This window comes from Primulina eburnea, chromosome 7 (genome assembly GCF_022965805.1).
Source record: "Primulina eburnea isolate SZY01 chromosome 7, ASM2296580v1, whole genome shotgun sequence".
Taxonomy (NCBI): Eukaryota; Viridiplantae; Streptophyta; class Magnoliopsida; order Lamiales; family Gesneriaceae; genus Primulina; species Primulina eburnea.
This window is the reverse complement of record NC_133107.1, coordinates 24,472,787-24,500,588: the sequence shown is the minus strand read 5'-3', so window position 1 is coordinate 24,500,588 and position 27,802 is coordinate 24,472,787. Positions and strand designations below refer to the sequence as shown.

The 27,802-nt window shown below is 34.9% G+C and overlaps 1 protein-coding gene across 1 annotated transcript; it reads right to left on the bottom strand.

Moving 5' to 3' along the window:
- Positions 1-2,317: 2,317 nt before the first annotated feature.
- Positions 2,318-24,059, bottom strand: LOC140835798 (uncharacterized). Its single transcript, XM_073201205.1, is given in 13 exon segments — positions 2,318-2,406; positions 7,957-8,247; positions 9,783-9,835; positions 9,868-10,144; positions 10,262-10,320; positions 12,280-12,488; positions 12,582-12,882; positions 14,002-14,045; positions 15,795-15,905; positions 22,729-22,829; positions 22,923-23,004; positions 23,355-23,677; positions 23,738-24,059. Coding segments are annotated over 13 exon segments (2,262 nt in total).
- Between the last annotated feature and the right edge of the window lie 3,743 nt (positions 24,060-27,802).

Below are 27,802 nucleotides of genomic sequence, written 5' to 3'. Positions count from 1 at the left end.
GATCTTTTTGCTCGAGCGCCACACATTCTGCCTCTGCACACAGTTTCATCAAAGATTGCTCCAGAAACGTTTCTTCCCTTCATAATTTAAAATAGTGATAAACACGAAAGTTGTAGCCCTATGTCTTATTTTGCTTCTCCAATTGGCCGCATGTCATTTGAAGGTCCGAGTAAAATGTTATCCTCAATCTACCAAAATGTGTCATTGTAAGAATAACAAGACACACGACACACTTCGGGGCGCTTTTGACTTGTCTTCCACAATGATTTGGAACAAACTCAAAACATGAAAGTTGTAAACTTATATCTTAGATTTCTAATTATTGTGGCCTCACAAAATTTGATCAATATCTGAATCATTATGCTAAAACCAGTAAGAACTGACATATTTTATACTCATTTCCTGCAGTTCTATACCAACTTTCATTACACTATTTTACCTACACATCTTACTATTACTATTTAAACATATATTCATTCTCAATACACCATGTAAAATATATAATTCATACTCAATCTCACTATTGATACCTCAATCAGCACGTGAAACATAATGAACAAATAACAATATAATAAATGACATAAACGCATTATTAATCATTTGTACTAGTAACCGGGCATTACAAATCTCATTTCTTTCAAAGAATTTCGTCCTTGAAATTTTACGTACCATATAGTTCAGGATATCTCTGTTGAATTTCGTCTTCTCGCTCCCAAGTTGCTTCTTTGATTGCATGATTGTGCCATAATAGTTTTGACAAAGGGTATTTCCTTGTCTCATAATACTTTTGATTTTCTATCGAGGATCTGGACTGCCGTAATTCATACGAGATATTCGATGCATGCTCCAATGGTTCGTAATGAAGAACATGAGATGGATTGGTCAAATATTTCCGTAGCAATTAAACATGAAAAACATTATAAACATTTGACAAATTTGGCGGTAATGCAACTCGGTATGCTCTGTCTCCTATTTTTTCCAAGATTTCAAATGGACCGATATATCTTGGACTTAATTTTCCCTTCTTACCGAAATGAAAAATGCCCTTCAATGGTGATATTTTTACAAATACATGGTCACCAACATGAAATTCCAATTGACAACGTCACACATCAGCATAACTTTTCTGTCGGCTCTAGGCAGTGTGCATTTTTTCTTTGTTCTTGGTTACTGATTCTACTGTATGTTGCACCAATTCAGGGCCTAATAACTTTCTTTCTCCTATTTCATCCCAATGTTCTAGATATCGACATTTCCTACCATATAATGCAGTATATGGTTACATTTCAATACTTGACTGATAACTATTGTTATATGTAAACTCATCCAACGGTATTTTACTGTCCCAACTACCTGGAAAATCAATAGTACACGCCCTCAACATATCTTCTAATATCTGATTTACTCATTCTGATTCTCCATCAGTTTGAGGGTGGAATGTTGTACTAAATGCTAATCGAGTTCCCATAGCATGATGTAAAATTTTCCAAAATGCAGACGTAAATTTGGGATCTCTATCAGATACAATGGACATTGGGATGCCATGAAGCCTCGCTATCTCTTTGATGTATTCTTCAGCATATTGATTCATCATGTAGGTGGTCTTCACTGGAAGAAATTGAGCTGATTTTGTGAGCCGATCAACAATAACCCATATAGCATTGAATCCTCTTTGTGTTATTGGCAACCCAAGAATGAAATCAATTGTAATATGTTCCCATTTCCACTCAGGAATGGGTAATGGTTTAAGGAGTCCTGCTGGCTTTTATTGTTCAGTCTTGACCTGTTGAAAAGTTAGACATTGTGCAACAAATTGAGCAATGTCTCTTTCAATACCCGGCCACCAAAATAATGATTTTAAATCTTTGTACATTTTTATGCCTCCTGGATGAATCGAATAGGGTGTAGCATGTGCATCTATAAGAATGTAAATTCTTATTGATTCTGGTTTTGGCACACACAATCTACCTCGATATGTCCACATTCCTTCTCCATTCAATTCAAATTTCAAATTTCCTTTTTCCTCATCTCGGTGTCTCAGTTGTTGCAATTCATTAACTGCACTTTGTTCGGCCTTGATTCTATCTGCAAGTGTTGGTCGAACCATGAGGGATGATAACCGGATTGCAGCTCCCTTTGAATAATGTCAATCTTCAAGTTTTGTAAATCCCATAAGTTTTTTATTGTACTTGCATTGCAGCAATAGAACTAGATTTTCAACTTAACGCATCTGCAACAACATTGGCTTTACCTGGTTGATAATTAATACAACAATGATAATCTCTCACTAATTCCAACCAGCGTCGTTGTCGTATATTCAGTTCTTTTTGCTTGATTCTTGTACTTTCATTGCGGCAATCGAACTAGATTTTCGACTTAACGCATCTGCAAAAACACTGGCTTTACCTGGATGATAATTAACACAACAATTATAATCTCTCACTAATTCCAACCAGCGTCGTTGTCGTATATTCAGTTCTTTTTGCGTGAAGAAATATTTCAAACTCTTGTGGTTAGTGTAAATTTCACACCGCTCACCATAAAGATATTGGCACCATATTTTCAACGCAAATACCACTGCTGCCAGTTCTAAATCATGTGTAGGATATCTCTTTTCATATTCCTTCAAATTTCTTGATGCATAAGTAATAACTTTCCCATGCTGCATTAAGACTGCTCCTAGGCCATGTTTTGACGCATCACTTTACACTAAAAATCCTCTCGATCCTTTTGGAATTGCAAGAACTGGTGTTGATGTCAATTTTGTCTTTAGCTCTTGGAAACTGTGATCACATGCTTCGTTCCATACAAATTTCACATATTTTCTTATCGAAGCAGTTAAAAGCAATGATTTTTTTGAGAATTCTGCTATAAAATGACGGTAATAACCAACCAACCCAAGAAAACTACGTAATTCAGCAACAGTAGTTGGTCGTGGCCAGTTATTAACAGCTTCAATCTTGCTTGGATCAATTGAACGCCTTCTTTGGAGATGATATAGCCCAAGAATGCTATTTGTTCAAGCCAAAATTCGCATTTCTTCCATTTGGCATATAAATGTTTATCCTTCAATGTTTGCAGAACTAGTTTCAGATGTTCTCGATGTTCCTCTATAGTTCGTGAGTAGATGAGAATATCATCTATAAATACAATCATGAATTTTTCTAAAAATGGCTTGAAAATTATGTTCATCAAAACCATAAATCAGCTGGTGCATTCGTTATTCCAAATGGCATTACAAGAAATTCATAATGCACATACCTCGTTAAAAAAGAAGTCTTTGAGATATTATCTGACTTTACTTTTATTTGATGATAGCCTGATTTTAAATCAATCTTCAAAAAGATAGCATCTCCTTGTAATTAATCAAACAAATAATCAATTCTGAGGAGTGGATATCTATTTTTGATTGTCACTTTGTTCAACTCCCTATAATCAATACATAGACGAAGGCTATCATCTTTATTCTTCACAAAAAAAACAGGGTCTAATAAACCATTTATCTAGTAACTCATGTAACTGTTCATTCAATTCTTTCATCTCTATAGGAGCCAATCGATAAGAAGATTTCGAGATCGGATGGATTCCTGCTATAACATCAATCATAAATTTGATCTCTCTATCTGGGGGAATGTGAGGCCCGGGGCTGAAGAGGGCGGGGGGTGATCGCCGGTGCTATGAGGTTGCACAGACAATGAGCGGCTCCTGACATGCTTCTAGGTGGAGGGAACATGAATGAACCAATCCCACACCGGAATGCGAGAGATTCCGAGACTGTTCAATGTAATGGACTGTACAGTTGAATAGGACTTAAAAGATTTGATATGTACTACTCACATCACGAAGGTGCATCTTCTTTTCGGTAGCTCATCACATAAGAACTCCAAAGTTAAACGTGCTTGACTTGGGACAGTTTTGGGGTGGGTGACCTCCTGGGAAGTTTCTCAGGGTGCATGTGAGTGAGGACATAAGCACGCTGAAAAGACACGTCTTGGTACAGTGAGGAAAGTCGTCGAATCTGAATTTGGAGGTTTTACATGCTTTATGTGATTTAATATGTTGCTGCCTGCATGAAGATATGAATATTATGTTTACGTCACATGTGTATTATATTTTTGAGTACTTATGCCTTGCATGCTTAAATTGCTAAAACGGATCAGGTGTTGCGACTTTGATTGTTGCACTCCCAAGAGCAGGTTGTCCACAAGTAGTATAATTCGGTGAGTCCGAATATCGTATCCACAGGGAAGCTAAGGTAATTACAAGTCCACTACAATGTCTTTTTGTTTTTGTTTTTGTTTCTTTTTAATTTTAATTGAATCTTTAATGGGTAAATTTTAATTGTTCAAATTTAAATTTAAGTAGTTGAGATTAAAGGATCCACTCTTGGTATTTTAATAAAGTTAACATTAACGAACAATATTGAAATCCACTTAATAAAATGGTTCCAATATATTAAATAATCATATTTATATTATGTTATAAATTATAATCTTATAAGTACATAATATATACCAAAACTTATAAATGTGGTCAAGTATTTATTGTGCTATATATATTTGTAAACACTAAATCAAGGTTCCCACTTTAAATGGTTGGTAAAACCAAACAAACATTTAAATGGTACCAATAAATTAATACTATAATATATTCATATATAATAAATCAAGGAATCCAAGTTAAATGGTTGGTAAAACCAAACTAACATTTAAATGGTTCCAAGAATTTAATATTATAATATATTTATATATAATAACTCAAGGCATCCATTTTAAATGGTTGGTAATACCAAACTAACATTTAAATGGTTCCAAGAATTTAGTGTAACATATAGCAACAATAAATCAAAACTCCCACTTATAAGTAGGGTATAAAAATGCTTAAAGAAATAAATATAACATAAACAATAAATAATGATTAAATAATATAAAACATAGATTCTTACCTTATAATAACCTTATTATCATGCCAAGAGCTTCACCTTATCATCTCAACTTTAGGAAGTTAGCTATTCATTATTCAAAGTGTAAAACTTTGAATATGAAATTAACATGCTAATTATATTTAAATGAAGAAATAAAAGAAAAATATAGAGAGAAATATTATGAACTCAAAGATTTGTTCATAGAATGAGGGATATCTCAATACATTACAATGCACCCCTATTTATAGCCAAATTTGGGGAGACAACCACAAATAAAATATTATTTTTTACACATAAGTCTTCATTGGTGTTCCAAGAAATTAATATTATATTGCACATCACTTTTGACAAGCATCTTCTCCGAATTTTCTTCTTCACATAAAATGAAACATGTGGATAATTGAGTTGTCTAGTTGTGGTATTTTTTTCAGAATATTTGACCAAGTAGTTTGAGAGATATGGTCAAAATACTAGAGCATGGTAAAACTGCCACTCCTTCGGTAACTTTAATTGTTGCTTAATTTGATCCCAATTGTGAGAGGATTTTTATCTCATGCTTGCCACCAATATTGTAGATATTAACATCAACTTTCTACAGGTCCAAGAATCATCTTAATCCCATTTGCAACGCCAAGGTTATTCTTGTTTTATCGAACCTGTAAAAATAGTAAAAACTTATAATTACACAACAACTTATATTTTATACAATTTATTATAAAACATATAATATTTAAAAATTTAATAAAACAAAAACTATATATTTATATTATAAAACATTTAATTAATGTACAATTTTTATGTTTATCACACCTCCCAACCAGCTTATTGCTAGTCCCTAGCAATTTAAGCGTTAATAGCAATACAAAACATATTGATTAATTTAAATAGAAATGTAATCAGAACTATCTAAGTGTTTAAATAAAATTTGAAAACTGTCAAAGTTATATCAAGATCATCATAATTATAATTTATGAAATAATTTGAGATGATTAATTCAAAGCTTATTTTAGGTAGTTAAATGTACACGGCCTTCAGAAATTCCTAGTAAGAGTCTCAACTCCATATCCTCACAGGTTAATAAATGTTTCAATTTATGGCAACGATTTCTCTCATGGAGTTGGAATACAGATAAATGCTCAGAAAAATGGTTTACAGAATGCAGACAGACAAACGAGCCAAACTAATCAAAAGATAGAAAATCAATTGATTTAAAATCCAGTTGTTCTTATTATATTTTTTTTTCCTGATTTTTTTTTTTTTTTTTTTTTACATCATGGAATCAGACTAAGTTTATGCTTTTTGACCACATATTTATTTAATTTGTACAATGTATTTCTCTCTTTCTTTTTTTATTTTATTTTTATTTTTTTATTCTTATGAGAGAAAAATGGGTCGCAGCATATAACTTAAAAATTACATAGATCTTCAACATCTTTCTTTTTGTATTTTTCTTTTTTTTTCTTTTTTTTTTTTTCAGGAAATATATATTTTTTTTTTTCAAAATAAGAACTCAAGATCTAAACAATAGATAGTCTCTCTCATGATCAATAAAGGCTCGAAAGCTGTTTTCTCAGTCCTCTCCACTCACTCACAAAATATGTGTGAGTTCAAAAATTTTAGGCACTCTTATAAGGTATATCTTGGGCCATATACTTTACTACCTAATTTTATCACAATGGTTAATCACTCAAAAAGATTTCATAAATCATATTTTTATATTGATCAGAATATTAAAAATGACCTTTTTTCAAATAAAATTTAAACATTCTTAAATAGATTAATGCATGTTCTAATTTAAATCTTTCAAATATGTAATGTATGACATTTTTGCAAAAAATTACTAAGGTACAAACAATAAACATGGTTTTATTTTAAAATAATATTTAATTTTTTTTTAAATTTGTTTTTTTTTTTTTTTATATGTGTTCTCCCCCCAATCAGAATATGACATTGTCCCTAATGTCAAAATAGCTATTAATAAAGAGTACATAATGAAAGAGATATCACCTGGAACTTTATTGAAGATAACAAACTGAAACAAACGCAAACCAATCCACGACTTTTGAATCAATGATCCAACTTCCTTTTCTTACTGCTTGATTGCGACCAATTGATCTTTGTTATCATCGGATCAGGCTTATGAACAAAAGCTTCCAAATCATCAATTAATTGATCGGCAGTCGAAGCACAGATGAGCATCCGTCGTGAATTTTCTGAAATGAAATTCTGTTCCACAGCTTTATCAAGAAATGTCAACAAACTGTCATAATAATTATTGATATTCAACAAGCCCACGGGTTTATTATGGATATTAAGTTGTGCCCAAGAAACAGTGTGAAAAATTTCTTCTAATGTACCAAAACCACCTGGTAGTGCGATAAAAGCATCAGAATTTTCAATCATTTGAGTGATTCTTTCATACATAGAAGAAACTTTTAATTCCTCCCCAATCGTAACACCTGTAATATTTCCTTCAGCTAAAGCTATAGGAATAATACCCAATACCTGACTACCTCCAAGATGAGCAGATGTTGAAACAGATCCCATTAACCCAATATTACCTCCCCCATATACCAAGTGAATTTTTCTCTCAGCCAATATCTTTCCAAGATTATTCGCTGCTTCTACAAACACTTCATTTTTTCCAGGACTCGACCCACAAAATACACAAATATTTTTCAATGTTTGTGCAGAGGATCCAGTCATGTTTTTACTTTCCCTTTTTTTTTTTTCTGCGAAAGTAGAAAGAAAGATGAGAGATTTTATAGGGGTAATATGTTATCATGACAAAACTATGGGTCACAGCTGTAAACAGAATAAATAGTAAAAAAATAATGACACACATGCTTATAAACAGTAGTGTGATTGTGGCTCACAATTTTCCTCTGGTTTTACGTCCAGAAACGGCTTCAACGCCTTCTATGAGTCGAGGATATGCTTCCCATCCAATTTTCTTATAAATTGGCAAACAGGGTCTTTTTTAGTCAGATTCCCAAGACTATGACGCTCATCTTGAAATTGTTTCCATAAACGGAGAAGTTCAATATGCACATGTCCACTAGAATGCGTCTCAAGAGTCAATAAGATGTTATCTAAAGACTCCTTACTCAGCCCATTCTTAATGAAATCAATTTTATCTTCTCTGTTATTGGAAACACATCCCAAAGATCTGCATCGTTTGTCACAAGTCCATCTTGCACACTTATGACAAACCCCTAAACTTTTGGCCCTTCGTTTTTTCGCATAAGTGCTTTTTCCTAATCCAGGCAAATACCGAATAAGCAATGATTGTGGAACTTCTCCTCCTAATCGGACCTTAGCTTCTATTACAAGACGAATATCTTCTGGAATTCCTTTTTGCATTAGTAATCTCAATCTTTCACACCTTCCTGCATAAATTTTTCTTAGAACATTTTCAGAAACAGAGGGAAAATATTTACAAATTTTTGAGAGAATTTCATCCATTTTGAAAAGAAAAGAAATGATTTTTTTTTTTTTAAATTTTTGTATCAGCAATTGTGGGAAACTGATTTAACCGACTATGAGAGTCACGGAGTACCGTTATCCGCCATTTAACCGGGAAAATAAAAAGATTAAGAAAACCTGAAATAAAAACAAACAATAATCAAATGCAACACAAAAAAAAAAAAAAAAAAAAAAAAAATCAAGGATCAGAAAGGGAAATAAACTCTTCTTGAAAGATTTCATTTTCCAAAAATGGTTTAAGCCTTTGTCCATTCACTTTAAAAACATCACCATTTTTAGGATTTTCAATATCCACAGCTCCATAAGGATACACATGCTTTATAACATATGGGCCTGTCCATCTTGATCGTAATTTTCCTGGAAATATGTGAAGTCGAGAATTATAAAGCAAAACTTTTTTACCAATCTCAAAAGATTTTCTAAGAATTGTTTTATCATGAAATGATTTGATTTTTGCTTTATAAATCCTTGAATTCTCATACGCATCATTTCTGAGTTCATCAAGTTCATTAAGTTGCAATTTACGCAATTTGTTGGCATCATCCATGCTTGAATTTAAAGTTTTTATCGCCCAATAAGCTTTATGTTCCAATTCCACAGGCAAATGACAATGTTTTCCATAAACCAACCTATAGGGAGACATATTCAATGATGTTTTAAAAGCTGTTCGATATGCCCACAGTGCATCATTAAGTCGCAGAGACCAGTCTTTTCTATTTGAGTTAACAGTTTTTTCCAAAATTTGCTTTATCTCCCTATTAGCTAATTCAACTTGTCCATTTGTTTGAGGATGATAAGGAGTTGTTACTTTGTGAGTAATACCATATTTTTTCATTAATGAAGCAAATGGTTTATTAACAAAGTGAGTTCCCCCATCACTTATCATAGCTCGAGGAATTCCGAATCTACTAAAAATATTTTCTTTCAAAAATTTGATGACGATTTTATGATCATTTGTTCGACATGGAATTGCCTCTATCCATTTGGAAACATAATCAACTGCAACTAAAATATACAAGTATCCAAACGACGATGGAAAAGGTCCCATAAAATCTATTCCCCAACAATCAAATATTTCAATTTCAATGATAGGATTCAAAGGCATCATGTTTCTTTTTGAAATCGCACCCAATTTTTGACAATTTTCACAGATCTTGCAGATTTCGTGGGTGTCTTTAAACAAAGTGGGCCAATAAAATCCACACTGCAAGATTTTTGCAGCTGTTTTCTTTGAAGAAAAATGTCCCCCGCATGCTTCTGAATGACAAAATTTAATGACACTACTTACCTCATTGTCGGGTATGCAACGTCGAAAAATTTGATCCGGACAATACTTGAACAGATACGGATCATCCCAATAAAAGTTTTTTACCTCATTCAAAAATTTTCTTTTATCTTGGGAACTCCATTGCGGTGGCATTTTTCCTGTCACAAGAAAATTTACTATGTTAGCAAACCAAGGTGTAGTAGTAACTGAAAATAGATGTTCATCAGGAAAATTATCGTTAATTGGTGTCATTTCAAAAGATGATCCTGTTACTAGTCTCGATAAATGATCGGCTACGACATTCTCGGTTCCTTTTTTATCTTTGATTACAATGTCAAATTCTTGGAGCAACAAAATCCATCGTATCAGTCGTGGCTTTGCATCCTGTTTGGTCAACAAATATCTAATAGCAGAATGATCAGTAAACACGATAGTTGTTGATCCAATCAAATAAGAACGAAATTTATCTAATGCAAATATTACAGCAAGTAGCTCTTTTTCAGTTGTGGAGTAATTCATTTGAGCATTGTTTAAAGTTCTACTTGCATAATATATCACATAAGGCTTACCGTTTCTTCTTTGACCCAATACTGCACCGACTGCATAATCACTCGCATCGCACATGATTTCAAATGGTAAAGACCAATCAGGAGGTTGCATGATAGGAGCTGATGTTAAATGTCGAATGATTTTATCAAAAGCATTTTGACATTCTTGAGTCCACTCAAATGCACTGTCTTTTGTTAAGAGGTTACAAATGGGTTTAGAGATTAAACTAAAGTCCTTTATAAACCTCCTATAAAATCCAGCATGTCCCAAAAATGAGCGAATTTCTTTAATGGTTTTTGGAGGGGGTAAATTGGCAATGACATCAACTTTTGCTTTATCGACTTCAATTCCATGAGATGACACGACATGTCCCAAAACAATTCCAGAAGTAATCATGTAATGACATTTTTCCCAATTTAAAATAAGACCTTTTTCCTCGCATCTTTTTAAAACTTTTTCCAAATTTTCAAGACAATTATCAAATGTATTCCCAAAAACAGTTAAATCATCCATAAAAATTTCCAAACAATTTTCAACCATGTCGCAGAAAATGCTTAGCATACATCTTTGAAATGTTGCTGGGGCATTGCATAAACCAAATGGCATCCTTCTGAATGCAAATGTTCCAAAAGGACATGTGAATGTAGTTTTTTCTTGATCTTCGAGTGCAATGGGAATTTGATAATAGCCTGAATATCCGTCAAGAAAACAGTAGTAGGGATGACCTGCTACTCTTTCTAAAATTTGATCCAAAAATGGTAATGGAAAATGATCTTTTCTAGTGGCGTCATTTAATTTTCTATAATCAATACACATCCGCCAACTAGATGGGACTCGACTTGTTAACAATTCACCTTTTTCATTTTTTATCACTGTGATGCCAGATTTTTTTGGAACTACTTGTGTTGGGCTTACCCACTTACTATCAGAAATAGGGTAGATAATTCCAACATCAAGTAGTTTGAGAACTTCAGTTTTCACAACATCTTTCATGTGTGGATTTAATCTCCTTTGTGGTTGTTGAGATGTTTTTGCATTTTCTTCTAAGTGAATTTTGTGTGTGCAAATTAGTGGATTAATGCCCTTAAGATCTTTTAGTGTCCAACCAATTGCATTTTTATGTCTTTTAAGCATATCAACTAATTTACCTTCTTGATTACTTGAGAGTTTGGAAGAAATTACCACCGGATATGTTTCATCTTCTCCAAGAAATGCATACTTCAATTCTTCTGGCAAGGGTTTTAACTCCAATACTGGTGGTTCGTCTTTGTTCTCATATTTTTCATCAAATTCTTTCTCTGATCCTGGTAACGAGTGATACCTGAAAAAATCGTCAAGATCAATTTCAATATTTTCTTTAACAGTTTCAATTGAACAAATATCTAATTGATCACGAGTACTCCCTTCTTGAATGTTTTCTTCCACAAGAGTTTCAATAAGATTTTCATCTTCACTTTCATCTCCTTTGTCATGTGGTTGCTTACAAAGATTAAAAACATTGAGCTCCAAGGTCATGTTACCAAATGACAACTTCATTATTCCATTCCTGCAATTTATAAGAGCATTAGAAGTTGCTAAAAATGGACGACCTAAAATTACAGGAATTGCATTACAAGCTTCAATAGGTTGTGTATCTAAAACTATGAAATCGACAGGATATACAAAGTTATCAACTTGGACCAACACGTCTTCTACCATACCTCTTGGCACTTTAACAGATCTATCAGCAAGTAAAAGTGTTACCGAAGTAGGTTTTAACTCGCCTAGATTGAGTTCTTGATAAACTGAATATGGAAGTAAATTCACACTAGCTCCAAGGTCAAGCAAGGCTTTTTTAATCTTTCGTTCTCCAATAATACACGAAATAGTAGGACAACCAGGGTCTTTGTATTTCAAAGCATTATTATTTTGAATGATTGCACTTACTTGTTCGGCTAAAAATGCTTTCTTTTTCACATTCAATTTTCTTTTCACAGTGCACAAGTCTTTCAAAAATTTGGCATATGATGGTACCTGTTTTATTGCATCTAATAAAGGAATATTAACTTTTACTTGTTTAAAAATATCATATATATCAGAATTCAAATTTGATTTTTTTGTATTTTTCAATGCATGAGGGAATGGTGGTGACACTGTCTGTTGAACCTCCTCTTCGCAAGTTATGGGTTCCACTTCTTTACCCTTTGGAGTTGATTTATCATCATCTTCACAAGGTTCAAGAATGGATTTTTCCACAACCTTACCACTTCGAAGGGTAATAACAGATTTTACCTGATCCATCGGTTGAGTTCCAGAAGTTCCAATTTGTGTATGATGATCCTTGGGATTAGGCAGAGGTTGTGAAGGAAATTTACCTTTTTCATGAACATTAAGTGCAGATGCAAATTTAGCAAGAGTATCTTTCAAGTCTGTCATGGTTTGAGCAGTTTGAGTATTGATAGACTCTTGCTTTGCAATGAAAGAATTCAATGTATCTTCCAAATTTCTTTTCGGCGGAGGAACATAAGGTGCATAATTTTGAAAATTTTGTTGATTTTGAAAATGTGGTTGCGGAAATTGTGCAGCATTATCATTCCTCCAACTAAAATTTGGATGATTTCGCCAACCTGGATTGTAATTTTGAGAAAATGGTTCAAAATTTGGCCTTTTGAAATTGTTCAAAACATTGGCTTGCTCATGGAGACATTCTTTAAAAGAGGGCAAAGTGGGACAATCTTTTGTAAAATGATCACTTGTATCACAGATGTGACACACAATTTCTTGAACAGATTTTAATTGACCATTCTTTTTCAATTCAAGTGCCTCAACTTTTCTTGCCAAAGAGGTAAATCTAGCTTGAAGATCATGTTCATCTTTGAGAGTGTACATACCTCCACCAGATGTAGGAGATTGAATCTTGTTTGATGGTTCGATTGTACCTATAGTGTCCCAATTTTGAGCATTTTCAGCTAATGAATCGAGATACTCAATTGCCTCGTTCGGATCTTTATCTTCAAATGTTCCATTACACATAAATTCAACCATTTGCCTATCTTTAGGTGTTAAGCCTTCATAAAATTGAGAAACAACTCTCCAAATTTCAAAACCATGATGTGGACAAAGATTAAGCAATTCTTTGTATCTATCCCAACACTGATAAAAAGTTTCTCCTTGTTTTTGAGTGAAAGTGATGATTTGCCTTTTGAAAGAATTTGTTCTATGAGATGGAAAAAACTTTTTCAAAAATTGTTGTTGCAATTCATCCCAAGTTCGAATGGATCCCGATCTAAGATTTTGTAGCCAAGTTTTAGCTTTATCTTTTAAAGAAAAAGGAAAAAGCTTAAGGCGAATGGTGTTCATGCTACAATTTAGATCATTATATGTGTTGCACACTTCTTCAAACTCTCGTAAATGCATGTATGGATTTTCAGAATCTAAGCCATGAAAGTTGGGTAAAAGTTGGATAATACCAGGCTTAAAATTGAAATGAGATGCATCAGGGGGAAAAACTAGACATGAAGGTGCACTAGTACGTGTAGGATTCATGTGATCTCTAAGTGTTCTTCGTCTATCATGATCATGTTGAGATTGAATTTCATCTTCATTTTCTTGGATGGGTTCTTCCGCCATGTTTTGTAAAAATAAAGGGTTATTTCGAATGAGTCGACCACTAAGTGTACGTGACCAAATGCTCATGCAAATGCAAAACAAAAAGAAAAAAAAAACACACAAAAGCAATAAAAAGAAAAATAAACTTTAAACAATATTAAATAGACTTGAAATTAAATTATACTTCCCCGGCAACGGCGCCAAAAACTTGTTGCGACTTTGATTGTTGCACTCCCAAGAGCAGGTTGTCCACAAGTAGTATAATTCGGTGAGTCCGAATATCGTATCCACAGGGAAGCTAAGGTAATTACAAGTCCACTACAATGTCTTTTTGTTTTTGTTTTTGTTTCTTTTTAATTTTAATTGAATCTTTAATGGGTAAATTTTAATTGTTCAAATTTAAATTTAAGTAGTTGAGATTAAAGGATCCACTCTTGGTATTTTAATAAAGTTAACATTAACGAACAATATTGAAATCCACTTAATAAAATGGTTCCAATATATTAAATAATCATATTTATATTATGTTATAAATTATAATCTTATAAGTACATAATATATACCAAAACTTATAAATGTGGTCAAGTATTTATTGTGCTATATATATTTGTAAACACTAAATCAAGGTTCCCACTTTAAATGGTTGGTAAAACCAAACAAACATTTAAATGGTACCAATAAATTAATACTATAATATATTCATATATAATAAATCAAGGAATCCAAGTTAAATGGTTGGTAAAACCAAACTAACATTTAAATGGTTCCAAGAATTTAATATTATAATATATTTATATATAATAACTCAAGGCATCCATTTTAAATGGTTGGTAATACCAAACTAACATTTAAATGGTTCCAAGAATTTAGTGTAACATATAGCAACAATAAATCAAAACTCCCACTTATAAGTAGGGTATAAAAATGCTTAAAGAAATAAATATAACATAAACAATAAATAATGATTAAATAATATAAAACATAGATTCTTACCTTATAATAACCTTATTATCATGCCAAGAGCTTCACCTTATCATCTCAACTTTAGGAAGTTAGCTATTCATTATTCAAAGTGTAAAACTTTGAATATGAAATTAACATGCTAATTATATTTAAATGAAGAAATAAAAGAAAAATATAGAGAGAAATATTATGAACTCAAAGATTTGTTCATAGAATGAGGGATATCTCAATACATTACAATGCACCCCTATTTATAGCCAAATTTGGGGAGACAACCACAAATAAAATATTATTTTTTACACATAAGTCTTCATTGGTGTTCCAAGAAATTAATATTATATTGCACATCACTTTTGACAAGCATCTTCTCCGAATTTTCTTCTTCACATAAAATGAAACATGTGGATAATTGAGTTGTCTAGTTGTGGTATTTTTTTCAGAATATTTGACCAAGTAGTTTGAGAGATATGGTCAAAATACTAGAGCATGGTAAAACTGCCACTCCTTCGGTAACTTTAATTGTTGCTTAATTTGATCCCAATTGTGAGAGGATTTTTATCTCATGCTTGCCACCAATATTGTAGATATTAACATCAACTTTCTACAGGTCCAAGAATCATCTTAATCCCATTTGCAACGCCAAGGTTATTCTTATTTTATCGAACCTGTAAAAATAGTAAAAACTTATAATTACACAACAACTTATATTTTATACAATTTATTATAAAACATATAATATTTAAAAATTTAATAAAACAAAAACTATATATTTATATTATAAAACATTTAATTAATGTACAATTTTTATGTTTATCATCAGGATATGTCACATGATTAGAGAACTTAGATTTAAATGCATGTTGGTTACGTTAGAATTTGGAAAACGTTCAGATAAAATGCCTCCTAGACGTGCATCCGTTGTTGAGAATCAGGAAGAGAACAGTGTTAACCATCAAGGGAATAATCATGGGAATGGACCTCCACCACCACCACCACCAGATGCTGCTACACGTGCACTTGAGGGGATGGCTCGTCTCTTCGAGCAGCAGGTACAGCAGCAGCAGTTACAACAACAACAGTTAAAGCAGCACTTACAGCAGATGCAGCAGCAACAATTGCAGCAGGTGACTAGGCCACATCATGACATTTATGATCAGTTCCAGAGTCTAGGACCGAAGGAATTTTCTGGCACTACCGATCCATTTGCTGCTGAGAGCTGGATTCGTTCACTTGAGGTACACTTTTGCTATCTGGACATGGGAGATGCTGACTGTGTGAGTTGTACCACTTATCTGTTTATGGATGACACTTCCTTATGGTGGGAAGGAGCCGAGCATGGTGTTGACCTTGCTACACTCACTTCGGCTCAGTTCAAGACAAAATTCTATGAGAAATATTTTACCGCTGATGTCAGAAGTCAACTAAAGAGGGAATTTATGACTCTCCGTCAGGGAGACGCTACTGTTGCTGATTTTGTGAAGAAGTTTGATAGGGTTTGTCACTTTGTACCCCTTATTACCAGGGATGCGGAAGAAAAAATTAGACACTTCAAGGATGGACTATGACCTACCATTCGGGATAAGGTCATGATGATGCGTCCTGGGGATTATGCTACAGCAGTTACCTATGCATTTCAGGCTGAGCAATATTTGAATGAGATTGAATTTGAGTTACAGCGTAAGAGGCAACAATATCAGAATAATAACCAACCCAACAAGAAGCCATATACAGGTCCTCCTAGACCTCAAGGGCATCAAAAGCCCTAAGGTCAAGTCAAGATACCAGCACTACCAAAGCCACCACCTGCAGCGCCAAAGCCTGCCGATAAGCAACCTTGCAAGGAGTGCAACCATTTTCATTTTGGCAAGTGTGGGGATCTTATAAATGCTTCATCTGCAAGGAAGAAGGGCATAAGGCTTCTGATTGCCCGAAGAAGAAAGCACCTACGGTTGGAAGAGCTTATGTGATGAACGCCTAGGAAGCAGAAGAACGACGCTTATCACGGGTAACCTAGTCATTTATCATTTTTGCGTGCTTTTCAATTGCTTAAAATGTTAAATTGGTTATTAGAATAAAATTAAGAACAAGATCTAACCTAGTGGAATGTAGGTTTCATGTTCTACCTTAGTTGGTATCAGAGCCGATCTCTCTTAGTACGATGTGGTTCGGGGACGAACCAAGCGGAAGCTAGTGGGCATGTGAGGCCCGGGGCCGAAGAGGGCGGGGGGTGATCGCCGGTGCCATGAGGTTGCGCGGACAATGAGCGGCTCCTGGCAGGCTTCTAGGTGGAGGGAACATGAATGAACCGATCCCACACCGGAATGAGAGGGATTCCGAGACTGTTCAATGTATTGGACTGTACAGTTGAAGAGGGCTTAAAAGATTTGATATGTACTACTCACATCATGAAGGTGCATCTTTTCGGTAGCTCATCACATAAGAACTCCAATGTTAAGCGTGCTTGACTGGCAATTTTGGGATGGATGACCTCCTGGGAAGTTTCTCAGGGTGCGTGTGAGTGAGGACAAAAGCACGCTGGAAAGACACGTCTTGGTACAGTGAGGACAGTCGTCGAATCTGGGGCGTTACAGGGTAAGCCTATTATATCATCGGGAAATACCTCTAGAAATTCACAAACAACCTCTGTATATTTTAACTCACGGACAGGTCGGTCAATGGTTAGAACAGATGATAAATATCCTTGACACCCCTTCTGTAGTAATTTGCATGCCTTCATATAATAGATTATCGAAAGAGGTAAGGATATACATGTACTAGTTACTGTGAATGGTTCAGCTCCTACTTGTGCAAACTCTGATCATTTTCATGCCACAGTCAATCGTAAGTGATGCGATTCTTCGCCCATGAAAAGCAAACTTGCTCAAAAACGGATTCATGCCCTCGATTCGATGAAACAAAGAAATGGTTGTGTTTTCCCGATCTTTTTGAACAAGTAAGGTTGTAATATTCACCTCTAATTTAAAAAGAATCTAGCAACAAATATTAACGAATAAACAATCTAAATTCAAGGGAAACTTCCAAAGAACTCGTCTTTGACAATCCGAGTGAAGAACAATCGACAAACGCCAAAAAGTATTAAACTTTGATAAGTTTGATTTGAGAAACTGTAACCCCTCTGACTGATTTCATAAAATTACAGCGGAATTTTTCTAAAAATTATTTAAAAGAAGGAAGGATTTAAAATTTTCTTGACATAATCACATTTTCAATACATACAATCAAAAGTATATACATGATCAAATAAGTGTTGCATCAAAATACAAACTATCATTTTGATCATGTCCAAAAATGATAACAAAAATAGCCTTTTTCCTTCCATCTTCTATGCATATGACATCGGCTCCAATCAACGTCCTGACCCGTCACTCTTATCTGCATCACATGAAATAACTGAAATGAGTATAAAACTCAGCAAGTGGAACTCTTACATAACAATCTGTACATATCATACTCTATAAAACATGGCTTTGAAATTATTAAATACATCTAACTCTTGAAACATGAAGAACATAGTATAACATAACAATAACGATGGTATTTCTCTTTTCACTGTTGGATTGATATCTAAATAGTATTTATGTCTCTGTCTCTGTACCTATATCCCATCGATATAAACAGATACTCTGTCGAGATATAAGACTATGGTCGTTGATCAACTAATTTCATGAAATCTCTGACTATCTATTTATCAATCCAATAAATCATTTGAACTCTCTTTTGGGCATTAAAACAAACACTTTGAATACTCTTCTCTTTTGCATTCCTTTTTTACATAATTGAGACATAAAAATGCCTCTAATATTCAACAAATTATATCGATACATAACATGAATCAAATGGAAGGGAATAGAATGTTAAAACCATTGAAATACAATATATATAATTCATGTGAGTACAAGGAATGAATTCCACTTACAACCAGTGGAAACCTTAATTCTAATCTCTTGGTACAAATCCTACAAAAATAAAACATGTATTGAACATTCATACTTAATCATCACAAACCCATACCATAAAACCCATAAAACCAACACAATCTAACATTCCATGATTTCCCCAACACCATAATCCAAGAATAGACAAAACCACAAGCTTACCTTAGCTCCTTGAACCCAAAATGATCTTATTCTCCCTACAAATACCCAACAAGATGCTTGAATCAAAGAAATCAAAGAAAGGAAATGAGAACCCTAGCTCTCCCAAGGCTAAAGAATCGAGAAGAGGGGGAAAAGAATGAGAGAAATGAAGGCAACTCTTGTATTTAATCACTTAAATCTCGAAAACACGACTTCACTGTTCATCGACCGCGGGTGCGCTACTCTTCTTACTGCGGGTGCGCTACGTGTACTGAACCACATCCAAAAATCCGAAAACATCGACAGCAGGTGCGCTGCATCTTCGACCGCGGGTGCAGTGGCCGCTCGCCCAAACACCGCCGGTGCGGTGGCTTTCCTAACGCGGGTGCGGTCACCATTGTGTCCAAATACCGTGGGTGCGGTAGCTTTCCTGGCGTGGTTGCACTCTCCTCTATAGCCAACAATATAATTAGCAACTAAAAATCGAATCGCAACGACGCTTCTCCTCATATTTAGGCAACACTCTCAAAATGAAAGTTGCACCACTATGTTTTATCTAACAACTCCAATTGGCTCAACATACAAATTATCATGAATTAAATCGCAACGACGCTACAAAACAACTACACGTCATCTATAAACAAAAATACTATAAACCATAAATCGCAACTCTTAACATCAAAACTATACTTAAACTTAACCAAGGAGTCAATAAACATATTAAATCTTAAACCGTACCGTTCAACAAGCTTGGATATTACAGAAACACACAAAGGTGTATACAAAGCCAAGCTTTGAAATTGAGAGAAAAACTCTATCAATATGATTAAACTCAATGAATTAATTTTCAGTGTGTCAAATTGTTGTCCATATATTGTTTAAAAATCTTAAAGATATCAAAATCTAATTACCAAAACAAATAAGACTCTAAAATAGGAAACTAGGTATTTTTCACGCAGGCGGCACGCTCGGGCGGGAAATTATGTTCGCCCAGGCGGAAAGTTCTCGGCAATTTTTTTTCTTGGACGTAAGGCTCACGCTCGGGCGGATATTTATGTCTGCCCGGGCGGAAGGTCTTCAGGAATCTTTAATTTTTTATCACTTGCACATGGATCTTATGGCCTCCAAGCTCATTTCCATGCATTACGAACCCTTCTACACTTGGAATCTTGCTTGCAAGCTCTTCTCGATTGCTCATTAGTTCATGCAATGTTTCCTTGAACCTCATTCCAATCCTTTGAATACCATGCCCGGCCAGATTCATATCATACTCCCATTTGTCCTCAAATCTTGTCTACCTACGCAAAAACGAAGCAAGTTAGTAATAAAAAGAATTAAATTATCAACATGCTTACCTTTGACCTAAAGTTTGTAGGTGCTATTGTTCGCTCGCTCCTTAAGCACTGGAATTCCCAACATCACTGTTTCATTTCCTATAAACTCGTCAACTTCACCAAACATCAAATAACAAATGACACCAAATGATAAAATACCATTAAGTATCACAAAATTTAAGTTCCTCCCCTTCTTAGACCTAGTTAGCAACACAAAAATTTCCACACAAATGCACACCCATAGTTCACTAGGAATAAGATATAATTGATGCAACATATAAGAATCAAGCTCAGATGCCCTTTGTAGGGACCCGGACGCTAATTCATTTCTTAATTGTCTTTGGGAATAAATAGATCAATTAAATAAACTGGGTCTAAATTTTATTTTTTTTACATACATAAGTGCGGAATATATGATAATCCATAATAGATAAACATCAAGAGTAAAGTACAAGTCTTGTACAACATATATTCATATTAAACTCAGGTTCAACAACTATACATCCAGTGCTGAAACCAATTCTACTTCTGGGTCCGGATTTCCACGCTAATTTTGATCTCTCATCCTCTTCATGACCTGATACTGTCCCACCTTTTGTCATGCACACATACAAACACAACAACAGTCGGTAACTCCGGTGAGAATATAATTCCCAGTATAAAAAACGTATACATGCATTTCATATAAACATATACAAAAGCATATAACCGTTATCAACAACAAGTATCAAATCTGAAAGACATGAATCGATATAAAACTGTAAATCAAATTCTTTGACTCTTAATCTCTGACTCAACTCTGATCTAATCTAGTCTAGGGATCCCGGTTCCCTGACGTTGGCATATTATATCGAATATCTGCAATATAAGTCGATCTACTTCTAAGCACTTCGATATAAACAAACATCCAATGTCTTGGCACATATGCCAAAGACTTGGCACATCTGCCAATGACTCGTTCTCGGCATCTATCTTCTATTCTCTGCTTTTCTATAAATCAATAGAATAAGCATATTCATTCAAGACATACAACGGTATTAAAAAAATAACAAACAAGTATGTGGTTTTGGGAAACTCAAGTCGAATCTAACTCGAGTCGTATCTCCCGGTTAACATTGATTTATACATTTATTTTGTCGGGTTTCGGCTCTGTTCTGTCTTTGAAATCTTCAATACCAATCTGGCATAACATATTCTAGAAATACAATATCAACATATACCCCAAGCAATACCAGACATAATGAGAACTCAATCTAATTCTGTTTCAACGGCATAACATCGCAATCTCAATAGATTCCGATAATACAATCTCAATAGACATCAATCTCAATATCTCATAATCAATCAACAATACAATCCGATACCAAATCTGTATAATCTCAATCAAATCAATCTGAAAAATCATAACAATTCCATACGGTGTTTGTTCTTTGATCTGGTTTCGATTATACGATGTCTAATATCTCAAGAACACTATATATTAATCATATCTAATTCCTTCAATATCATATTTTCAAATCATAACAAAACATAAGAAAACTTATGTCCTTATGAAGTTCTTGTCGAGGAGAACATAGAACTATTTCTGGATTGAAGATTGGACGGGCGGATCTCGCACAATCACGAATCTACAATTCAAGAAATTTGAAGACTTCCACGGAATTTGCCTCGTTCCTTCGCTGAAGTTCTGAAGGAAATGAAGCATTTTACATATTATATTGCATGGTAACTACATGTGGCTTCATCCTTGTGCTGCACGTCTCGCGCATATGCGCGACCCTCCATGGCGTATATGCGCGAGACTCTCTGTCTCGGCACATAAAAAAAATTTCTTCTCGCGCATATATGCGCCCTGACCCCGTGCATATGCGCGAGACCTACTGTCTCGGCACTTATGTAAATCACCAGCTCGTGCATATGCTCGCCCTATCTCACGCATATGCGCGAGGTTATCTGCCCATCTCGTTCATATGCGCGCCTCTTCTCGCGTATATGCGCGAGGGGTTCTGTCCTCACACATCACAATACAAATGCTAACTCAAATCATGTCTCGGAGTGGTCCTTCTATAGTCATATCTATTCATAATCAATAATTTCAGATTAGAAGAAATAAAATCTCGGGCATTACACCCTTTCCCTATAGCCAATGCACCCTTCAATACACCACTTAGCATGCCTCTCCATATGCAACCAAAACATATAATCATGCATTTTATTAACGATCAAGCCACAGTTATGTGTCTCAAGAACAAGTCGATCATGAAATAAATATAGACCAAATAATTTATTCTCTTTAGCCCAGTATTTATCATGATCGTAGAAATCATTATAACCAAACATGTAATCTTCACAACCATCATCAAATAAATATAAATCATGGAGATAGGACACGTCCCATGTACTATCAATGCAATATCTCATCTCATCACAAAAATCTAAGTCTAATGTATATAAACTATTGTAGCAAGTAAACCACATCAACTTAGTAAACAGTGAGACATCAAAATTCATAGTAGGTACATGCAATTCATCCATGGTTTCAAATTCATAACAATCAAGGAATAAAGGTAAATTTACATCCGACCCCTTAACCACCACATTTTCAACGCGTTCTCCAAGCCCTTGAAAACGATACATCAAAGAATTAAGACAAGGACAGAAGTCATACCACATGGTTGTTGCGTTGGTAACTAACCTTACCCTAGCTTGATTACTTCCAACATCATGTTGATCATCACATGGCCTTCCTCCACCATCAGTTCTTGCTCGCCTCCTTATCATGACATCTTCATAATTCTGCAAGAGTTAAATAACAATGCTCGGGATTGAACCGGCGATATCATCATAATGATAATAAAAACCTTTTTGTACAAAGGTACTAAAAGGGGTTTATACAAAAGTAAATAATTCTCAACCTCACTCTTTTGGGCCTTCAAATTATTTTTCTTTTTCCTTTCTTTGGCTCTTTTTCATCTTTTCTCTCTTTTTTTCTTTTCTATGGCCATCTCACTCTTTTGTTCACTCTTTCTTTCGGCCATTTCACATTTCTTTTCACTCAATTCATGAATAAATTTCAATTGATCAGCAAGTAAATTTGGATTCCATTGAACCAATGAAACATTTAGTTCATCAAGAAATTTATGTACGTGAACTTCTCCTTGCCTACTCTCTTCCACCAAAATAGAAAAATTAAGCATTTCTTCCCCACGTAATGATTCATTCTCCGTTGTATATCGTTCAACAACATTCAACTCACCAACCAGCGGAATACCATCATCATCAACTCTATTAACCACAAACTCAAATTCAGGTTCCACTACAACATCCATTCCAAGTTCAGGCTCAACCACACCCTCAACTTCAGATTTAGGTTCAACTACAACCTCAACCTCAATTTGAGATTCAAGCTCAACAGATGACCCTACTACTGTCACGCCATAAATTGTACACTGGTTAATATCATGACCAACTGCTAAACACCAACAACATATAATATCACTAGTACTAGAATTTGACTTTTTAAATGTACCTTGATATTCATATTTGCTAGCTTCACGTCTCGAGTCCTTCTTTAGCCTAGCAATGATTTTCTCTTCCAATCTCGTCCTCCATGTGGATGCCATCGACTCCCAATGCACATCACGTTCGCCTCTTCGACCTACTCCTCTATTCTCCTCACATTGCCTATTAGCATAACGATCCACTTGCAATGCTCTATTTCCTCCAAATCTACTACCTCGCCTATTCTCATCAACATGCCTATCATATGTCTCCTCTTCTTCGTACCGCCTACACTTTTCACGTAGAGGCTTAAACTCCTTCTCCCATATTCTATCCAACCCTCCTAACATTGTTTGAAATTAACGTTCGTCAATCATTATACATGCAAGAAAAGGTTAGTATAAAACAATAAAGAATAAAGTTCCTCACCACAAATCCTCACTAGCCCCTCCAATGAAAATTCACTCGACTCTATTTTTTTCCTCACTACAAATACCTCACACGTCACTCCAAGAAATAAACGCTCACACTCAAGTATTTCACTCGATTTGGGGAGTTCTCTCGTAAGGTACATTTTCAGGCTTTGTAGTTTGTGTGCATCAAACTCACAAGTTCAAACTTCATGACACTTGCAAACTGACTTACACAGACTGCGTAAAACAAGAAATTTGAAATATAATTTTTTTATTTTTTTTATTGTGAAAGTCACTTGAATATGACTCACGATAGAGATAAGAACAAGATTCAATGCTAAAATAAATATATATTTTTATTGTGAGAGGCACTTGAATATGGCTCCCATAAGAAAAGAGAACAAAATAATAAAATCAATTTATGGCAAAATTTCGAAATTTTGGTACTCGTTTTTTTTTTTTAATTGCACCAGGATTCTTTGTGCACTCGAAAAAAAAAGATCAGAAATTTCGAGAATCGCTTCTCGAAAGATGAAAAACGATAAGATAAACATATCTGATAACAAACGATAGATAAACACAGATTTGATAAAAAAAAAGGATAAATTTACTTTAAACAAAGGGAACCTAAAGCTCTGATACCAAATGATGCGATTCTTCGCCCACGAAAAGCAAACGCGCTAAAAAACGAAGTCACGCCCTCGATTCAATGAAACAAAGAAACGGTTGAGTTGTCCCGATCTTTTTGAACAAGTAAGGTTGTAATATTAACCTCTAAATTATAAAGAATCTTGCAACAAATATTAACGAATAAACAATCGAAATTCAAGCAAACCTTCAAAGAACTCGTCCTTGACAATCCGAGTGAAGAACAATCGACAAACGCCACAAAGTATTAAACTTTGATAAGTTTGATTTGAGAAACACACAAAGGTGTATACAAAGCCAAGCTTTGAAATTGAGAGAAAAACTCTATCAATATGATTAAACTCAATGAATTAATTTTCAATGTGTCCAATTTTTGTCCATATATTGTTTACAAATCTTAAAGAAATCAAAATCTAATTACCAAAACAAATAAGACTCTAAAATAGGAAACTAGGTATTTTTCACGCAGGCGGCGCGGCGGAAAGTTCTCGGCAATTTTTTTTCTTGGACGTAAGGCTCGCGCTCGGGCGGATATTTATGTCCGCCCAGGCGAAAGGTCTTCGGGAATCTTTAATTTTTTATCACTTGCACAATGATCTTATGGCCTCCAAGCTCATTTCCATGCATCATGAATGTAATGCCCGGAAAATTAATCCCAGTAATCGGTAATTATTGAATTATAATTTGATATGATTATGAAAGGATTAATCGTGACACGAAATACAAGTATGTGTGAAAAGTGTGTGTAGGTGTGAGGAGCCCCGCGCACATGCGCATACACGCAGCGCGCACATGCGCGAGACGTCCCGAAGGGTTCGCGCACATGCACGATAATCTGCGCGCATATGCGCGCAAGCTCCAGAAAGGTCCGCGCACATGCGCGGCTGAGATTCGCGCACATGCGCGAGGCTGCCCGAGACTTGGTAGTGGTGAGCAAAGGGCCTCGCGCATATGCGCCGAGTAGGGCGCGCATATGCGCTAGTCATGCAGCATGGAAATTTGACAAATGGCTTGTTATGCACCGTGAGTATATATATATATATATACATGCAAGAATTGTGTCTTGAAAGAAAATCAGAAAGGAACGAGAGCTTTGAGGAAAAGCTAGCTTCGTATATTTCAAAATTCTACCGTGCAATATCCGTCTGTCCAAATCGTAATCCGACTTCGGTACGGTAATCCTATCGACGTAGGCTACAACTTGACATAAGTTTTGCTACGTTTTGACATGCTTTGAAATTATGCTATTGTCAGAATTGAATAGGATTCAGATATGATGTTCTTGATATGTTAGACATCGTAGAATCGAAGTCAGATTAAGAAATAGACGGATTATGGAATTGTTATGATTTTCTGATTATAATCAATTAATACCGGACACATTTGGATTATGGATTGATTATAGATTGTATTGGATATGGGTTATAGATTGTAACTATTATCTGGTGAATTGGTATAGACGGAGATATTGGAATGGTACCGTTATACCGTTGATTTTGAATTAAATCCAGATTGATTAGATTGTTATGGATTTGATTGGTGTATTGACATAAGATTATTGATATTGTCAGTACCAGATAGGCTTTGAGTTCAGGACTTCGACTGAGCCAGAAACCGACGAAAGAAAGGTATAAGTCAATGTGGTATTGGGAGATGGACTTGAGTCGGTTTAGACTTGGGTTTCCCTAAATCACATTATTTTATTGCATGGATATTTGCATTACATTGATTAATGTACTTGTTCTCTTGTATTTAGATGACAGGTATTAGACAAGTTATCTTGTGACAGAAGTGCCGGATAGTGGTGGTATCGCCACGGCACATTGCACTATGTCTCAAGATAGGATGCTAGTGATAGAGCTACAGTCCTTGACGGTTAGGTCAGGACACTGGATGTTTGGTTATATCGAGTAATGGAATCTATTACGGAATTCGATATAGGAACACCATATTTGGTTATATCGAGTAAAGGGTATTGGAATTCTTCTATTACGGAATTCGATATAGGAATACCAGGGCACTGGTTATATCGAGTAATAGATATTATGGTTCCATCCTTTACGGAATTCGATATAGGAATACCACATCTGGAAACCGGGATCCCTAGACTATGATTGAGTCTAGTCTGAATTATGATTGATGTCGACAGTTTGATTTGATATTGTTTATGTTTCAGATTTTGATACGTATTCATGTTACCTGATTACATGCTTTATATGATTTATATGATTGCATGTTTCATTGATTTATATTGGGGATTATATTCTCACCGGTATATCCGGCTGTTGTCTTGTCTGTATGTGTACTTGACAACAGGTGGGACAGGTCCAGGGTCGAGGAGATGAAGAGCTAGATCGTGATTAGAGTGGTGGCACCGGACTTGGACTAGATATAGGGTTAAACACTTGACTTTAGTTTTAAACCCTAGTTTGCATAAATGTTGAAATACAGGATTTGTATTTTATATACTGATATGTATATATGTTGTATATCACTACGTTCCGCAGTTTAAAAAAAAAAAAAATTTAGACCCTGTTTTATTATTGATTAATTGGTCCCAATGATGATTAAGAACTTGATTAGCGTCCGGGTCCCCACAACAGGTGGTATCAGAGCGATAGATCCTTGAGATTGAGATAGGAGATAGTGAGCGGGGTAGAATGTGTTTTCTTTCCTGCTTTTGATTGCTAGCATGATTCCTGTTTTAATACATGTTACCTGACTTATCTGCTATTGATATGGTATTGTGTATTATTGGAATGGATCAGCTGTAAGATGATCCAGGGAGGCTTGAAATAGGATTATTGTTGGAACTGCTAACCCTTTTGGTTATCAGATATGCCTCCGAGGAGAATGCCAGAACAGGGGAGTACCTCGAATCCTCCCATGGATGTGACACCTACAGCAATGGAGAAATTGCTGAAACGGTTTCAGTCATTTCATCCACCGACTTTGAAAGGAACGGAGAACTCCGTGGAATGTGAAAGTTGGTTGGACGATATTGAATCACTGTTTGACTCTTTGGAGTATAC